We start from the raw sequence: 14018 nt of genomic DNA, 5'->3' as shown, positions 1-14018 counted from the left end.
GGAATTTATGCATGCTGGCTTAGCACCGTGCATGCTCAGCACTGTTAGGGGCACATACGCATCAATGCAAACACAACTATTCACGCACATTCAGCTTAGCCCACGTGCGGGCACATATAAATCAACGAATATGCTTGAGCAATAGTTGGCACACGTGTGGCAAATGATATACGAATTTTGCATGGCTTTAGACACGTGCTCGTCCAATTGAATCGCAATCGAACGGCACCTGCTTTTTTTGTTGAGGACGTTTCAGGTTAGAGGTCATCAGAACTAATAAACTGTTCACAATTACCACTGAATTGTATGTAATCAACCCGCATCTTACAGCGCAAACACAGCGCTGCTCTTAGAAGTGGCCTTGTGTAATTTATTTGGTTTTAATTATAAATTATGCCACCCGTGTGGTCATGTCAGCTGCGAGATTTGTACATTAAACAAGGTAATTATTATTTGATATAAGACCTTGCAGACTGAGAAGTTGCATTTAATTAACTTGCAGATTTGCATGTCTACTTCATATACGAACGAGTACACGGAGTGATGATCGTTCCATATTTTAGGAGCTGTGGCATTCTTCGGTGTTACAAAACTAAAATCCTGCTTCCTCTTCTACCAACATGCCATATGAACAGCGAGAGGAGGAGAAATTCATTTAATTTTAACAGCAAAAAGGCATGTATCTCGTGAACAAATACGTGTTACTATTAACAAAACATTTAACGCATAAACATGTCATGTATTCATCTTCTTGGTTCTTTCATGTATTATATTTTGCTAAAGTTCAAAACTACGTCACTCAATAGAGAGCCACTGCATCTGAGCGGGCGGTTTGTCATTTTGGTGACCCAAATGACTTCTTGCAAATAAGACAATCCTGGTCTCTTGATTTTTCACCTGCTTGAATAATTAAACTTCACTTGATGCTTTAAACTAAGCCACCTCATGCCCTACCTACCCCATCGGCTACTTGCTCCTCCACACCGGTGCTACTTTTTTTTCATATTCAACATCGATGTACTGATCCAAAATTATTGATTATATATGATTATATATAATCATGGCATTTTCTCAGCACCACCATCCCACAAATGAGTCGGCCCCCTGGCCCACCCACCGCCCCCTAATTTTGCAATTGTGGCACCACCCATGGTCAGAAGGGGGATGCACCACTGAAAAGGATGTGACTTGGTAATCTGCTTCGCTAGGGTAAAATACGTGTAAGTCTTCGTTGTGCCTTACATGCATGGACTTGCCCGTTTTGGTGCCAGACTGACCCCTGCTGCCAGATTAAAAACCATATGGACCTCAACTCATGCACACACTGCGCCCTTTTGTATACACGACATGTAAACACAAAACGCAGGCTCATATAATCGTAAGTGTCGTTGTGGAAAGTGTAAATAACAGAATAGATAAGGGGACAATATGTCCCATTCATATATCTGTCTCGGACACTATGTCGAAACCGGTTAATAGTTTGCTTGTACTGAATCAATGCTGCTGCATGTAATTCACGAACCAAAAGGCCTTGTTGGTGTCAATGGTTTATAGAAATAATAGTTTACTATTTCTGTAGAAAGACAGATATGTGAAGCAAACATATTGTCTACGTATCTATTAAAAGCACGCTCACACACTCACACGTGTGAATACATGCGTACACGGGAATGCATGCGCAGATGTTGTTGTATATGTGAGAGCATGTCTTATCGGCGTCTATAGATAACTCATTCAGCCTAGCACTTGCGCATGCTGTGATGAACTTGTGATGCCAAAATCAGTCGTTTTCCACTCAAACGTCAAATAAATCACTCAAATTATTCGACTCCAAATCAGCCTGCTTTATTAAAATTAGCTGAGTATCTTACAGCTTTCCAAAATGGAATTCTCTGTAAAGGCCCCTATTGGCGCAGTGTGTTGTAATGAATGCATTGTGCACATTACGCCCCTCATTATACCTGCCTGTAATTGCATGGAATCTGCCATATTTTTTTTGATATTCATGCTTTGTTTTTTTTTGCATTCAAAATGCATTGATTCGACGCAAATATATATCAAGGCCGTTTACATAATTATTATGTTCAAAGGTAGTCTGAAGTACACGTCTTTTTTAGAAGGACATATGCAATGATATTCGTCCTTCTCAAAAACACAAACCCTTTTGTGCCAATCAATGTCAGTTATCGGAATAGAAAAAGTGAATAGCAAATCCAGTATAAGTCTGTGCCAAATCTGGTGGACAATGGAGGTAAATGAAGTGCATTGTTATTAACAAACATGCCCCATAGCCTTAACATACTGTTGGGGGAAGTGTTATTCGTAAGCACCTATGAAGGTTGGAACGGCATACGAAAGGGGTGGTCGGCCAGCACCACGCCCGGCCGCCTTTATCTCCCTAGTGGTGATGGCTACACATCCCACCAGGTACTCATTTGAGTCTCAGTCGACCTAGGGGAGGCACAGGACCGGCTCAGACAATCGTCGCCAGGTTCGTAGCACAGTGCGCTAACCGTGACACTCACCCTCTCCATACGCATAAACACAAACACGCACTATTTTTTTAATTAAAAAATTAACTATTCCAGCATGATCTGAATACGCTTGCCAAGATCAATTTGTAAATAAATATTTGGCTTTGACCTCCTCCTCCTTTGCTTTCACTACCACCTCACATTTTGCCCACATCTGCCTCTGATGTTCTTCCGCCTGCCTTGTTGTGATTGACTGCGTTTGTACAAAATATCCTCGACCACAGAGAGGCTACTGTGTACATATGCTGTATATGCGAGCTCATTTTCTATGTACATTGAGAATGACTGTGACCCCCCCCCTCTCACCTAGCTGTAGTAAAACATCTAAATATTAATCAATGAAGGCGAGTGCCACCCTACAATGTTGCAAGTAATGCTTTCATTCCAGGAGCTCTAAAGTTATTGCCAAGCGGCAGACAGTTAAATTCCTATTACATGAATAAACATCCACTGGATTTTCTGTCAAGTAATGCATTGAGAATGACATATTATACATAAACATATGTAATGTAGCACTCAGAGACACTGTCTTGTTCAAGTATTTATATATATTTATTGTCTATTACGGTCCGCCCGACTCGATGGCATGTTAACGGGTAGACGCGAGTTGACAATGTACAGTGGGTGACTTTATGTAGCTGCAACACGACGTTCACCTATACAGCTGGCTGACTATATAGGAGCCGATGGAGGAGCAGCTACGGCGACAATATATAATCTCCCCCTAGTCTTCCAAGACGATAAGGCGACCAACTCCCAGGCGGTGAGGACGATCCACTCCAAGAAGACGACAGCGACGACGGTCCAACTTCGAATCCTCACAGCAGCCCTGAGCCCCGCTCCCCGCTTGCTTTTATCTCCGGCTCAGCCACGCCCCTCGACTCAGCCACGCCCTTTTTTCCCGAACTCTCTCTCTCTCTCACCTCATTTGATCCTGCTTGTCCCTGTCGCTTCTATTATCATTTATGACCACTAGACTATATTTTTAGGTTTTTTCGGTAAAGTCACGTAGGTAAAAAATTAAAATTAATAAAAGTCAAATAAAAATAAAAATCACGACGTTTCGGAGGCAACACAAGCTTCCGTCTTCAGGTGGAACCGTCACAGCACACTTGCTGTATCAAGTAATTTACTTGATACATCTTCCGCAATTTTTTATTAAATTACTTGATACAGCAAGCGTGCTGTGACGGAAGCTTGTGTTGCCTCCGAAACGTCGTTATTTTTATTTTACTTTGATTAATTTTAATTTTTTACCTACGTGATTTTACCGAAAGAACATAAGAATATGAATACTTGCAGTCACGAAAGCTTCAAATCTAGAACCACTAGACTCCTTACATGACCCTGCCTGTCCCTGTCCGCTTCAATTACTATTTACGGCCACTAGACCCCTTACTGTCCTTACACGTGTGTATATACTCAGAGCAATATACAGTGAAGGAAAATCACATGCTAAATGCAGGGAAATACACACGATGCATTAATGAATAACTTTGTTCCACGTAGCTGTCGTTTTTTTATATAATATAACTACAACAAATGTATGTATATATTCTATGTCTAAAGTTCCATTGCTGGCTACTGGCAGGGCTCCTCGACACTCTAACAATAACTTTGTTAGTGGCTGCGGGCTGCTGTCACCGAAACAACTCTCTGGGTAACTGGCGAAACGGGATTTCCCGTGTAACAAATAAACGTTGAATTTAATAAAAAATTGCGGAAGTTGTTTGGAAGACGTATCAACAAGATAGCGACACCGACGAGGTGGGAGTTATGAATACAGAAGACTGACACGGTTCACTTACAGTTTCTCCAACTTTTCAACGTATGTCATTCTTTCACCGGAATATTCTTTAAATCGATTTTTTTAAACCTCGCAATCCATATTATCGTGGCGTTTTATTAAGTAAAAACCAGATTACTTTTAGTGCTCCGAGTATAGGATTGTGAGAAGAGTCTAAAAATGACAGCCGTCTTTTATTTTGCATTGCAGAGCAATGGCTTCTCTATGAGTATATATATTTTAAAAAAAGCGGCTTAACGCATTCAGCAACCTCTATTCATCGTGGGCATTGTCAGCAAAAAAAAATTACACATACACACCGGTAAAAATATGCTCATATCGTATTGCATAAAAAAATAAGTATGCATCGAGAAGTGCAGACTCTCTATTCAATATTACATTCAATATGTGAGTGCGCACATCATAACAGAGATCATGAAACATTGCACAAGACCCACAGATATATACACACTCGTTGTACGCATGTATAATTGTACATCTCTTGTAACTGCAGGGTAAATTTATATGTACACCTAGACTAACTTACAAATAATGCTTGTACGTGCACATTCATAATCCAGCATTTTGGAGGCAATGGGGGTCCGTGGATCGCACAGAGATTTGTGAAACTTCAAACCTACACTGGGCTGTGAGATGTCCAGAAGACGCCAGGTAGGTTCATGAACCTGATTAACCTGTGTGTGGACCTTTGAATGTTCTCTACGCGTGTGCACGGTGGAATGACGACTGTATAAGGGTTGCGTTACATTATAGAGTGCAAGAGGTGTTACATTATATAGAGCAGGTGTGTTACATTATACAGAGCAAGTGTGTTACATTATACAGTGCATGTGTGTTGCATTATAGACATCTGGTGTTATATGGTGACAACAGGTCCTCTCAGAAGGGGGCAGTAGAGTTGCTGTGTGGGTGGCCACGATAGCACAAAGGTGAACTTGAATGGGCCATAACGAAATTTGGTGTTGATGGTGGTGGCGAGGAGGGCCCAACGCCAGAACCAGCTCAGAAACGCATCACTGTTACATTGCTTTTATGGCTTTATTTTGGTTATTTCGAAAACGTGTTTTGGTTTGGCCATGTTTGTTGTAGTACTGAGTTAGACCGATGGCCTTAATCTAAGTTGTCTTGTGGTTGTTGTTGTTGTTTGACTTGCATCCCACTGGGATTTTTGCACACAGCGTTGGTGTACGGTGCTTTTCCTGCAGGCTCGCGTTCACCTTGACGTGCAAGTGCCACCCAAGTCAAATCAGAAACGACGAACATGAGAACTTAATGGGCTCAGTACGTGTACAGTAACCGAGGGGGTGTACGTGTGGCCCAACACAGCCCTGTTCCGCCCATTCTACCCGCCCACCCAATGTCAATTCTGCTGTTCGCTTGCTGTCATCTTGCTGCTGCGCGGATATGGATCAGAATCTTCGCACGGCCGAGGGAGGGAATTCGGCCACCACGCAGGTCTCTGTTGCTCCTGTGGGCCACCACCCCCCTTCCTCCCCCCGTGTTGTTGTAGTATCGACACCTTGCCCAGACGTGGACATCTTTAACGTGGGCTGCTGATAAGCTGAGCAAAAAACTCGAATGCGGATGCCAGGACGGAGGCCTTGGCAATAGTTTTTGTATTGTACGACGGGAACTGTTGGCGCAGCCGGAGTAGAGAGAGTGTATGTGTGTGTGTGGGAGCCTAGTAGTGTGTTGATATCAAGACGATATTAAATACTGCAGTGGTACGGTGTGTGAGACGATACGCTGCTGCAAGTTGCGGTTAACAGTAAAGAGACCCCCCCCCCCCCCCAACAATCTGGAAGCGACTCTCGTGTTTATTTTTGTTTCTCTCTCATCAGGAAGTTACTTTCGAGTTGCGTCTCGGTTTTATTTTAATTAAAAACAGAGGGACGTTACCACGCAGTGATAAAGGGCACCCAGGGGGGGGGGGGGGTGGGTAACTCGTGTGCAGTGTAAAACGTGAACATTTCGCGTGTGTTAATGTGGCCACGAGGATGGATCGGAGGCCTCCCCACGTGTGTCGCTTCGGTGGGTGTGCACGGCTCACTCCGTCTAATCGCGTAGGTCAGGGTCCATCCACTGCTAGATTACGCCCCCACTTGTTTTTAAATCCTTTATATTAAGTTTGCTTGCGTGCTTGCTTGCTTACGACCGTGCAAATCTTTCGGTCGTTTTTTAACCCACTTCCCGTGATCCAATCGAGGTGACATTTTGCACACAGACTCGTTGTGCGTGACAATTAATGTTCGTGAAATTTTTTTCTCCAAAATTTTACACTGTTTAGGGAAAACAAATTAAATATTTAATTACCAATTGCTTAATACTGGCAGACAATCATCTGACCCATAGGTGGCAGCCATCTCAAGCCAGAGGACGAGAGGACTCTAGCCGCCACGCATATAAAGGATTTATAGTGAAAAACTTTGTTTTTACGGGTTATACTTATTTGTGTTCCACGACCCCCACGACCCCCAGCACCTCGCACAACCAACTCGATTTTAACGGCTCCATCTCCCCGGTGGACGTACTCGGGGTAACGCGATTGATTCCGTTCCTTGACGGTTGCAAATTTCTCTTCTTCCCCCGTTCTTGTTCGAGTGATTGTTTCGTTGAATCAAGTGCACAGCAGCACGGGGTCGTTGCGTTTTTAAAGATCGGCAGCCAACGTACGGTGCGAGAGAAGTTCCACCATACGTAACGTGTTCTCCCACATTTCATGGGTACACGCGTACAGCGGCGCGTACTGACCAGGGGACGTGAGGTCAGGGGAGGCAGGGGAGGCATATCCTCACCTGGCATACTCCAATGAAAATAGTTGTTACTAAAAAAAATATTAAGATTTTTTTTTTCCACTGATCTGTTATAAATGTCATTTCTGTACGATTCTAATCATTTTTATAGTCAAAATCGCCAAATTTGCGGAGCTCCGCTGCAAATACAGGAAGAGACGAGAGGTGAGGCAGTGACAAGCTCAGCCTTCCCTCTGATTGCGCAACCCCTCAGTAACTGGATGGAGCGCGGGCGATAAGCGCGTGCCTGTTACTATCTCAGTATGTCACCAATGTAATGTTTGTAGACCCCTTCATTTCATGTCATCGCCTTCCATACTGCAGGTAACTTATTTCACGTATGTGTATGAAGATTATTAGGCTCGCTGGTCTCGTCATGAAACTGCAATGAAAAAGCACCAGGGGAGGCAGCTATCACATCTGCCTCACTGAGAGGGGCGTGTCTAACACGCCCCCCTCGGTGAGGCCACGCCCCCCTCGGTGTGTGAATCTGATGCTATCATATTCTTAGGTTTTTTCGGGAAAAGTCACGTAGGTACAAATTTTAAAATTAATAAAAGGAAAATAAAATAAAAATCACGACGTTTCGGAGGCAACACAAGCTTCCGTCTTCAGGTGTAACGTCACAGCACGATAGCTGTATCACTTTATACAGCTGTCACTTGATACAGCTATCGTGCTGTGACGGTTCCACCTGAAGACGGAAGCTTGTGTTGCCTCCGAAACGTCGTGATTTTTATTTTACTTTTATTAATTTTAATTTTTTACCTACGTGATTTTACCGAAAAAACCTAAGAATATGAATCCTTGCAGTCACGAAAGCTTCAAAATCTAGAATCTGACGCTAGCCAGTGCCTCCCCAGCCATTGACCTCACCGCAGGGTCACTGGTACTGACCGTCAATGTAGATTTCGGGCACCTTTTGTATGTTTAACACGTGTGAGGCTTTCGCGACCAATATTATTCATAATCAACGTTTTTGGGTTTAGATCGCGTTATTTATAAATGTGTCGTAACCCTCCACCACCCGACACGGCCAATCAGTAAAAAAAGTGTCACGTTGACAAAAGACAAATAGTTCACTGCTTTAGCCCCACACCGGTGTGTTGAAGCGTGAAACCACAACAATTTACAATTTGAGTAGTACGACGTTTCGCTGGTAATTGCATCCAGCATCATCGGGCAATTCGCCAGAATTGTATGCAGTGCTGATAGCTTCGTGCGTATTGCTGTGCGTTAAAGTGTATGTACACGGTGCTTGTGTGTAAATTTGCACCGCGGGATACGCAACGTTCTGGCTACGTTACTTCTGAGCTGTGTCTACCACGCGTGCTGGCGCTCTTGAGTTGCGTGTTGTTGTTGTGTGCTTTGTAGCAACGTGTTGTTTCTACCGTCTGCTCTTGCCAGTTATGTTCACGTGCTTTTCCATTAAATGCGTGTTTTCTTTCCATAATACACGTGCTGTCAAATTATACACACACACATTTCCCCATTATACACGTGCGCTTTGGATGTTTAACACGTGGACTTTCGATACCAATATTTCCATAATACTGGAGAGGTTTTTTTTGGGGGGTTAGATCGCGTAAATATAAATAAAGACGAGCTTTTTTGCCCGTCCGAGGACGGGTGTATATTGCAGTAAATCTGAAATATTCAATATAAAAAAATTGTTCAGCTCATGATTATTAATGAGGGGGGTTGCCCCATGTGGAGTGACGTCACCCGCTAATGGTGATTGGGGAGGGGTGCAGCATGTGAAGTGACGTCATCCGCTCATGATTATTCATGAGCGGAGGGGTGCGGCATGTGGAGTGCGTTCGTGTAAAAATCCACCCACTCATGAATATTAATTATGGGGGGGGGGCTCATGTGGAGTGACGTCACGCGTCGGGCCTTATGTGGAGTGACGTCACAAGGGGGGGTGGGCCTCATCTGGAGTGACGTCACACGGGGGGGTTGGCCTCATGTGGAGTGACGTCACACGGGGGGGTGGCCTTATGTGGAGTGACGTCACAAGGGGGGCTTGGCCTCATGTGGAGTGACGTCACACGGGGGGGTGGGCCTCACGTGGAGTGACGTCACGCGCGTGACACGTTCTTGGCTTATAGTAGTATGTCGTGAAACCCACCACCACCCGACACGGCCAACGTAACGAAGCCAGTGTGACAAATTGGCATGTTTTGTTTGCGTGGCAAACCTTATTAATATGCTGTGTTAGGTGGTGGCGGGTTTAACGACACATTTGTGGTTTAGAAGTCAAGATTTCCCTGGCTACTGCCGGATTCAGTCCTCCACCGTAACACGTCTTGTTGGTTGATTTCTCATACTTGACACTGATCAGTGCAGGCTTGATGGATGGGGGAGTGGAGGCTGTTCAGCCTTAGTCGGGAATCTCGAACTCAAGGCAGAAATGCGTTAATCACTGCGCAACGCCTTCACTCGGTATCACACGATCTATATTGTATAGTACAAACGTGCAATAAGAGGCAATGGATAACAATTGTAATTTATACATATTCATCAATCCCCCCCCCCCCCTCCACTTTGCACGTGAAGGGCTCACAAGTGACCCCCATCACATGTACGCCTCTATTTAAGGGACGTAACGAGAGGATTTCTCCACAATTCTGCCGGTTGAAATTACTCATTAAACGTGGTACTCGGATTGTAAATGTTGTGGATTTGCTCTCCAACACAACCGGTGTGCTGTACTCGTAACAAATTGGCACGTTCTCTTTACGTGACAAACCTCACTAATTGATTGTGTCTGATGGTCGCGGGTTTAACGACACATTTATATTTACGCCATCTAACTCAAAAAACTATATTATGGATGTAATATGAACATAACTTACTAAGTCCTTTGTCAAAACGTGAACTTCATCCCATTCATCACACTTCGTAGTGGGACTGGGATACACTTTTAATGGAATATTTTACGAACACGAAGTGAGCCCGACAGCTGTTGCCCGTAAATACATTGACACAGTACCCCTCCTGTCGACAACCCACTGTTGGTAACAACATACAAGGACTTTGCAGAATCGTTACATTAATTGCACAATCCCTCGTGGGTTGCAGTGTTCATCATCGCAGCAGCTGATGGCATGCCCAAGCTATACACATACCATATTATCCGGATTATAAGATGCCCAACCCCAACCTTCCCTGTATTTTTTAAAGTTGGAGGTGCGTATTATGATGATGTGCGAACAGCCCTTTTGGACCCTCTTTCACCACGCTGGTGGAGTTGAAGGCAGGGAGCATGCAAGTCCAGTGCAACAATGTTATGTTGCACAGAGCACCCCCCCCCTGCACCCTATAAAAGCAACCTGCTGTTAACGATGCACAGTGGCCATCTACCAAAGCAATATACAGGCTCAACCCTGGTTTTCCTTCAAAGATGTGGCACATTGATATGATCACTGTTACATTGCTTTCATGGCTTTATTTTGGTGATTTCGAAAAGGTTTTTTGGTTTGGCCATGTTTGTTGTAGTACTGAGTTAGACTAATGGCCTTAATCTAAGTTGTCTTGTGGTTGTTGTTTGACTTGCATCCCACTGGGATTTGTGCACAGCGTTGGTGTACTGTTTTTTTTCTGCAATATTTTGCTGTCTTTTCTTAGATTTTCTGTTTGCACATAGTCACATAGTCACTTTAAGATGTTTTCTTGTTCATGTTTTTTGTTTGTTGCGGTTGCACCTGATTCAAGAGCCGAATGGTTCACAGGGCTATACCAAATAAGTGAAACTGAAACATTCCAGGTTCAATCTAGATTTGAAGTTTTCGTGACTGCAGGGATCCATACTCTTTGGTTCTTTAGCAATTGTTTCTTGCTGTGGTTGTCCCACCTGATGACGGACGCTTGTGTTGCGCCTCAAACGTCGTGATTTAATTTATTTTATTTTTTATACCTACGTGACTTTACCGAAAGAACCAAAGAGTACATTCCAGGTTATTTGGCAAACTACTCTCCTCTGAAATCAATGAAGAGCAACAACACATTTGAACAAGGACAATTGAGACAATACAAAGAATATAAACAACACAAATGTGTAACCCAATGGTATCGTAAATGGCCACCCATTGTGACAACTGAATCGTGGAAGATGAACACTCGTCTGACAAAATGTTTCGTACGACCACTTTGAAGCCGTACACAACACTGACAAAGCTTTCCCTTACAGCCGCAGACGCCCAAGGCCATACGCACCCTGCGCTTTCTCAACCCTGGTCCCAACATCTCGGACTTCAACCCTGAGAACAGCAAGCGGGAACGGAGGAAGCTGCAGAGTAAAGTCAAAACTGCAGAGAGGTGGGACCCCACACATCACCAGCGTGTTTGCAAACGGGCCACATTGTGTCAAGCAGACAAGGAGGGCAAGATCAGCGTGTCATTGCTAAGAGGACAGTGTGTGTAATATGTTCTGCCCTGTCTGGCAATGTCAATCACTGTGGTTTGTGGTTTGTGGCTCACGACTAGCTGCCAAGGCAAAATTACCTGAGTTGCAGCATTTAATTTAAGGATGGTTTGTAATGCACACCATAGCATAGCCATCATTTACTTGGGCACGAAATTGTCCTTGAAAAGTACAATACGTGATTTAGAAATACTGCATGAATGTATAATTATTTAGAGTATTCCCCAAAGAATGCAGTAAACGGACAGTTTTGCAAATTATTTGCCTTATATCTGATGCATGATCTGCACTATAAAGATGCATTGATTCATAAATAAGTTTATATGCTCATGCATGCATCATATATCTAAGGCTTGATTAATTTCTATTTAAGCAAGTTATATACGAATGTGCCGTACATGGAAGTTAATCAAATGGATGACAGAACAATTTGGGACAAGACAATAAAAACGAAATGCTATAAACCAAACAAAAAACTTCTACATTGGAGCATGCACCTAAATCCTGACAATTTGCTGTCCAGCTGAATAACTTCACATTTAGTATGCAGATGCTCCGTACGAAAAGGTGCAATGACGTCAAATATGTTGGATTCGTGCATTTGTGAATGTGAACATGTTTTCAGAATCGCTGCCTCATTTTGCTTATTGGAGCTCAATCCATCGGTTGTGGCACCGCCAGGCAATGTCAGCAAGCGAATCAGCACGTGTACGATGAGGCGGGGCGACTCATCTCCGTGGGGATTGACCTATGCGACTGCCTGGACGAGGACTGTCCAGGCTGCTTTTACAGCTGCTCCCAGTGCAGCTCCTCCAAGTGTGGCCTCCAGTGCCGCGTGCACCGCAAGTGGCTCTACGATCGCATCGATGTGGAGGGGGGGAATACCTTGCACAACTGTGCTGCCAACGGCTAGGCCACACGCCGGTCGCTGTGGTGCCACGCGTGTGTGTGTGGCATGTTGTTTACCTTCCAATTCACACTCGGTGAGATCCCATTATCAAAAACATTGACACGCTCCTGCGTATATGTCAGTGTATCCTGTGGAAATTTTTCCAAAATAGAATATTTATTTTATTCTGGAGTTATTGCACTTTAAGTCATCTTAGTGAAATTACATTTTTTTAAGTCAATGCAGTGTACTTATGCATGATTTGCAGAATATAAATGTGTATTTGTATTATTGGGCTCATCACATACTAGCAGAGCCCGCGCATCTGTGCGGGATGTAGCTTCACCCCACTCTTGCCCATGGCGTGAAGCGTGATGACATCATAAAGTCAATCAGCCCTATATTGTGATGTCACCATGCCGAAGCCAAGTGCGTTAAGGAACCATGGCTTTATGCAGAACATTTTAATATAATCAATGGGCAACGACGACTCTACGAATAAAATTAAAGTCGATCTTCCGAACATTTTTTGGCTTCCCATTGGTTTGTATTGGACGTAATTTTTTGGAATTTCAGGGGCAAAATGTGAATTCGAAAAGGCAAATATTTCGCGGGTATGTTTTCCCCAAGAAAATGTTTAATGTTCGGGTTGTTTTTGTACGACATACCCTTTGCGACAAAAGAGCTAGATGGACACTTGCACGTTTTTTATATATATATATTTGCTAATCAAGTGGCTCTGTGTATAAGATATTACATATATTAACACCTGTCATTCTGGTTTTAATAAATATACAAATATTCTAATTTTCTATTTAAGTTTTCTATTTTTACCAATAACTTATCAATCATGTTTAGTATATGGATAAATCCTCTCTCAACATGTGGTTTGCAATATATTTTTGGCCTTCCATTTACAAAAAGTATTGGATTCTCCTGAATATTGTCACACCAACAGCGTTGCTATACAAATGGTTCTTGCCAGCATATAGAGAAAATTTTAAGTAGTAAATAAAAGAGAGAAACTAACACGGGCCAGCAGGCCACACAATCAACCATGTTCCATTAGTGGTCCTACGGGCTAATCCCATTAAGACCATTGCCCGTATCTTGAGGAAGAGGGGTCCATGCTGCTGTACAAGCGACGAGACATCTTGACTGGTTTCCCGCATGTGCCTTCATTTAGGCAATCCAAAAGTATTGGTGAAAATTAAACGCGTGTCGCCACGAATATACAACCTGGACGCTACGGAACCCATAATGCAGATTGATGTAATGAAACTACATCCAAAACAGTTGGAAAACTAATTCAGGAGATATTCCATGAAAAACTCCCGATGCAATGCTTCGTCTGATGACATATATATGGTATTCTTTATTGAAGTACAATAAAAATACTATTTGGATAAATTCTAGTTCATTGTAAACCGTTAAAAATGTAAATGACTCAGGATGATAAGCAACATTAAAACTGAAAAGTAAAATTACATAATGTACCTTGATAGGTATATTGTGAGTGGCTTATTAACACGTTTTTCAATTACAAACTACTTTTAGCAGAACATTACTA

The 14018-nt window shown here is 43.2% G+C and overlaps 1 protein-coding gene across 1 annotated transcript; it reads left to right on the top strand.

Annotated features, from left to right (window-relative positions):
* Positions 1-5682: 5682 nt before the first annotated feature.
* ARL14EPL (ADP ribosylation factor like GTPase 14 effector protein like) lies at positions 5683-13709 on the top strand. Its single transcript, XM_061553729.1, has 3 exons — positions 5683-5796; positions 11326-11453; positions 12241-13709. Exons 1-3 carry the CDS (start codon positions 5746-5748, stop codon positions 12470-12472), a joined length of 411 nt encoding a protein of 136 aa, XP_061409713.1. The 5' UTR covers positions 5683-5745; the 3' UTR covers positions 12473-13709.
* Positions 13710-14018: the final 309 nt, after the last annotated feature.

Source organism: Lethenteron reissneri, chromosome 18 (genome assembly GCF_015708825.2).
Source record: "Lethenteron reissneri isolate LAM-NWPU_2019-01 chromosome 18, ASM1570882v1, whole genome shotgun sequence".
NCBI classification, from domain to species: domain Eukaryota; kingdom Metazoa; phylum Chordata; class Hyperoartia; order Petromyzontiformes; family Petromyzontidae; genus Lethenteron; species Lethenteron reissneri.
Note: the sequence above shows the minus strand (reverse complement) of the source record. Positions and strands in the feature narration are given on the sequence as shown.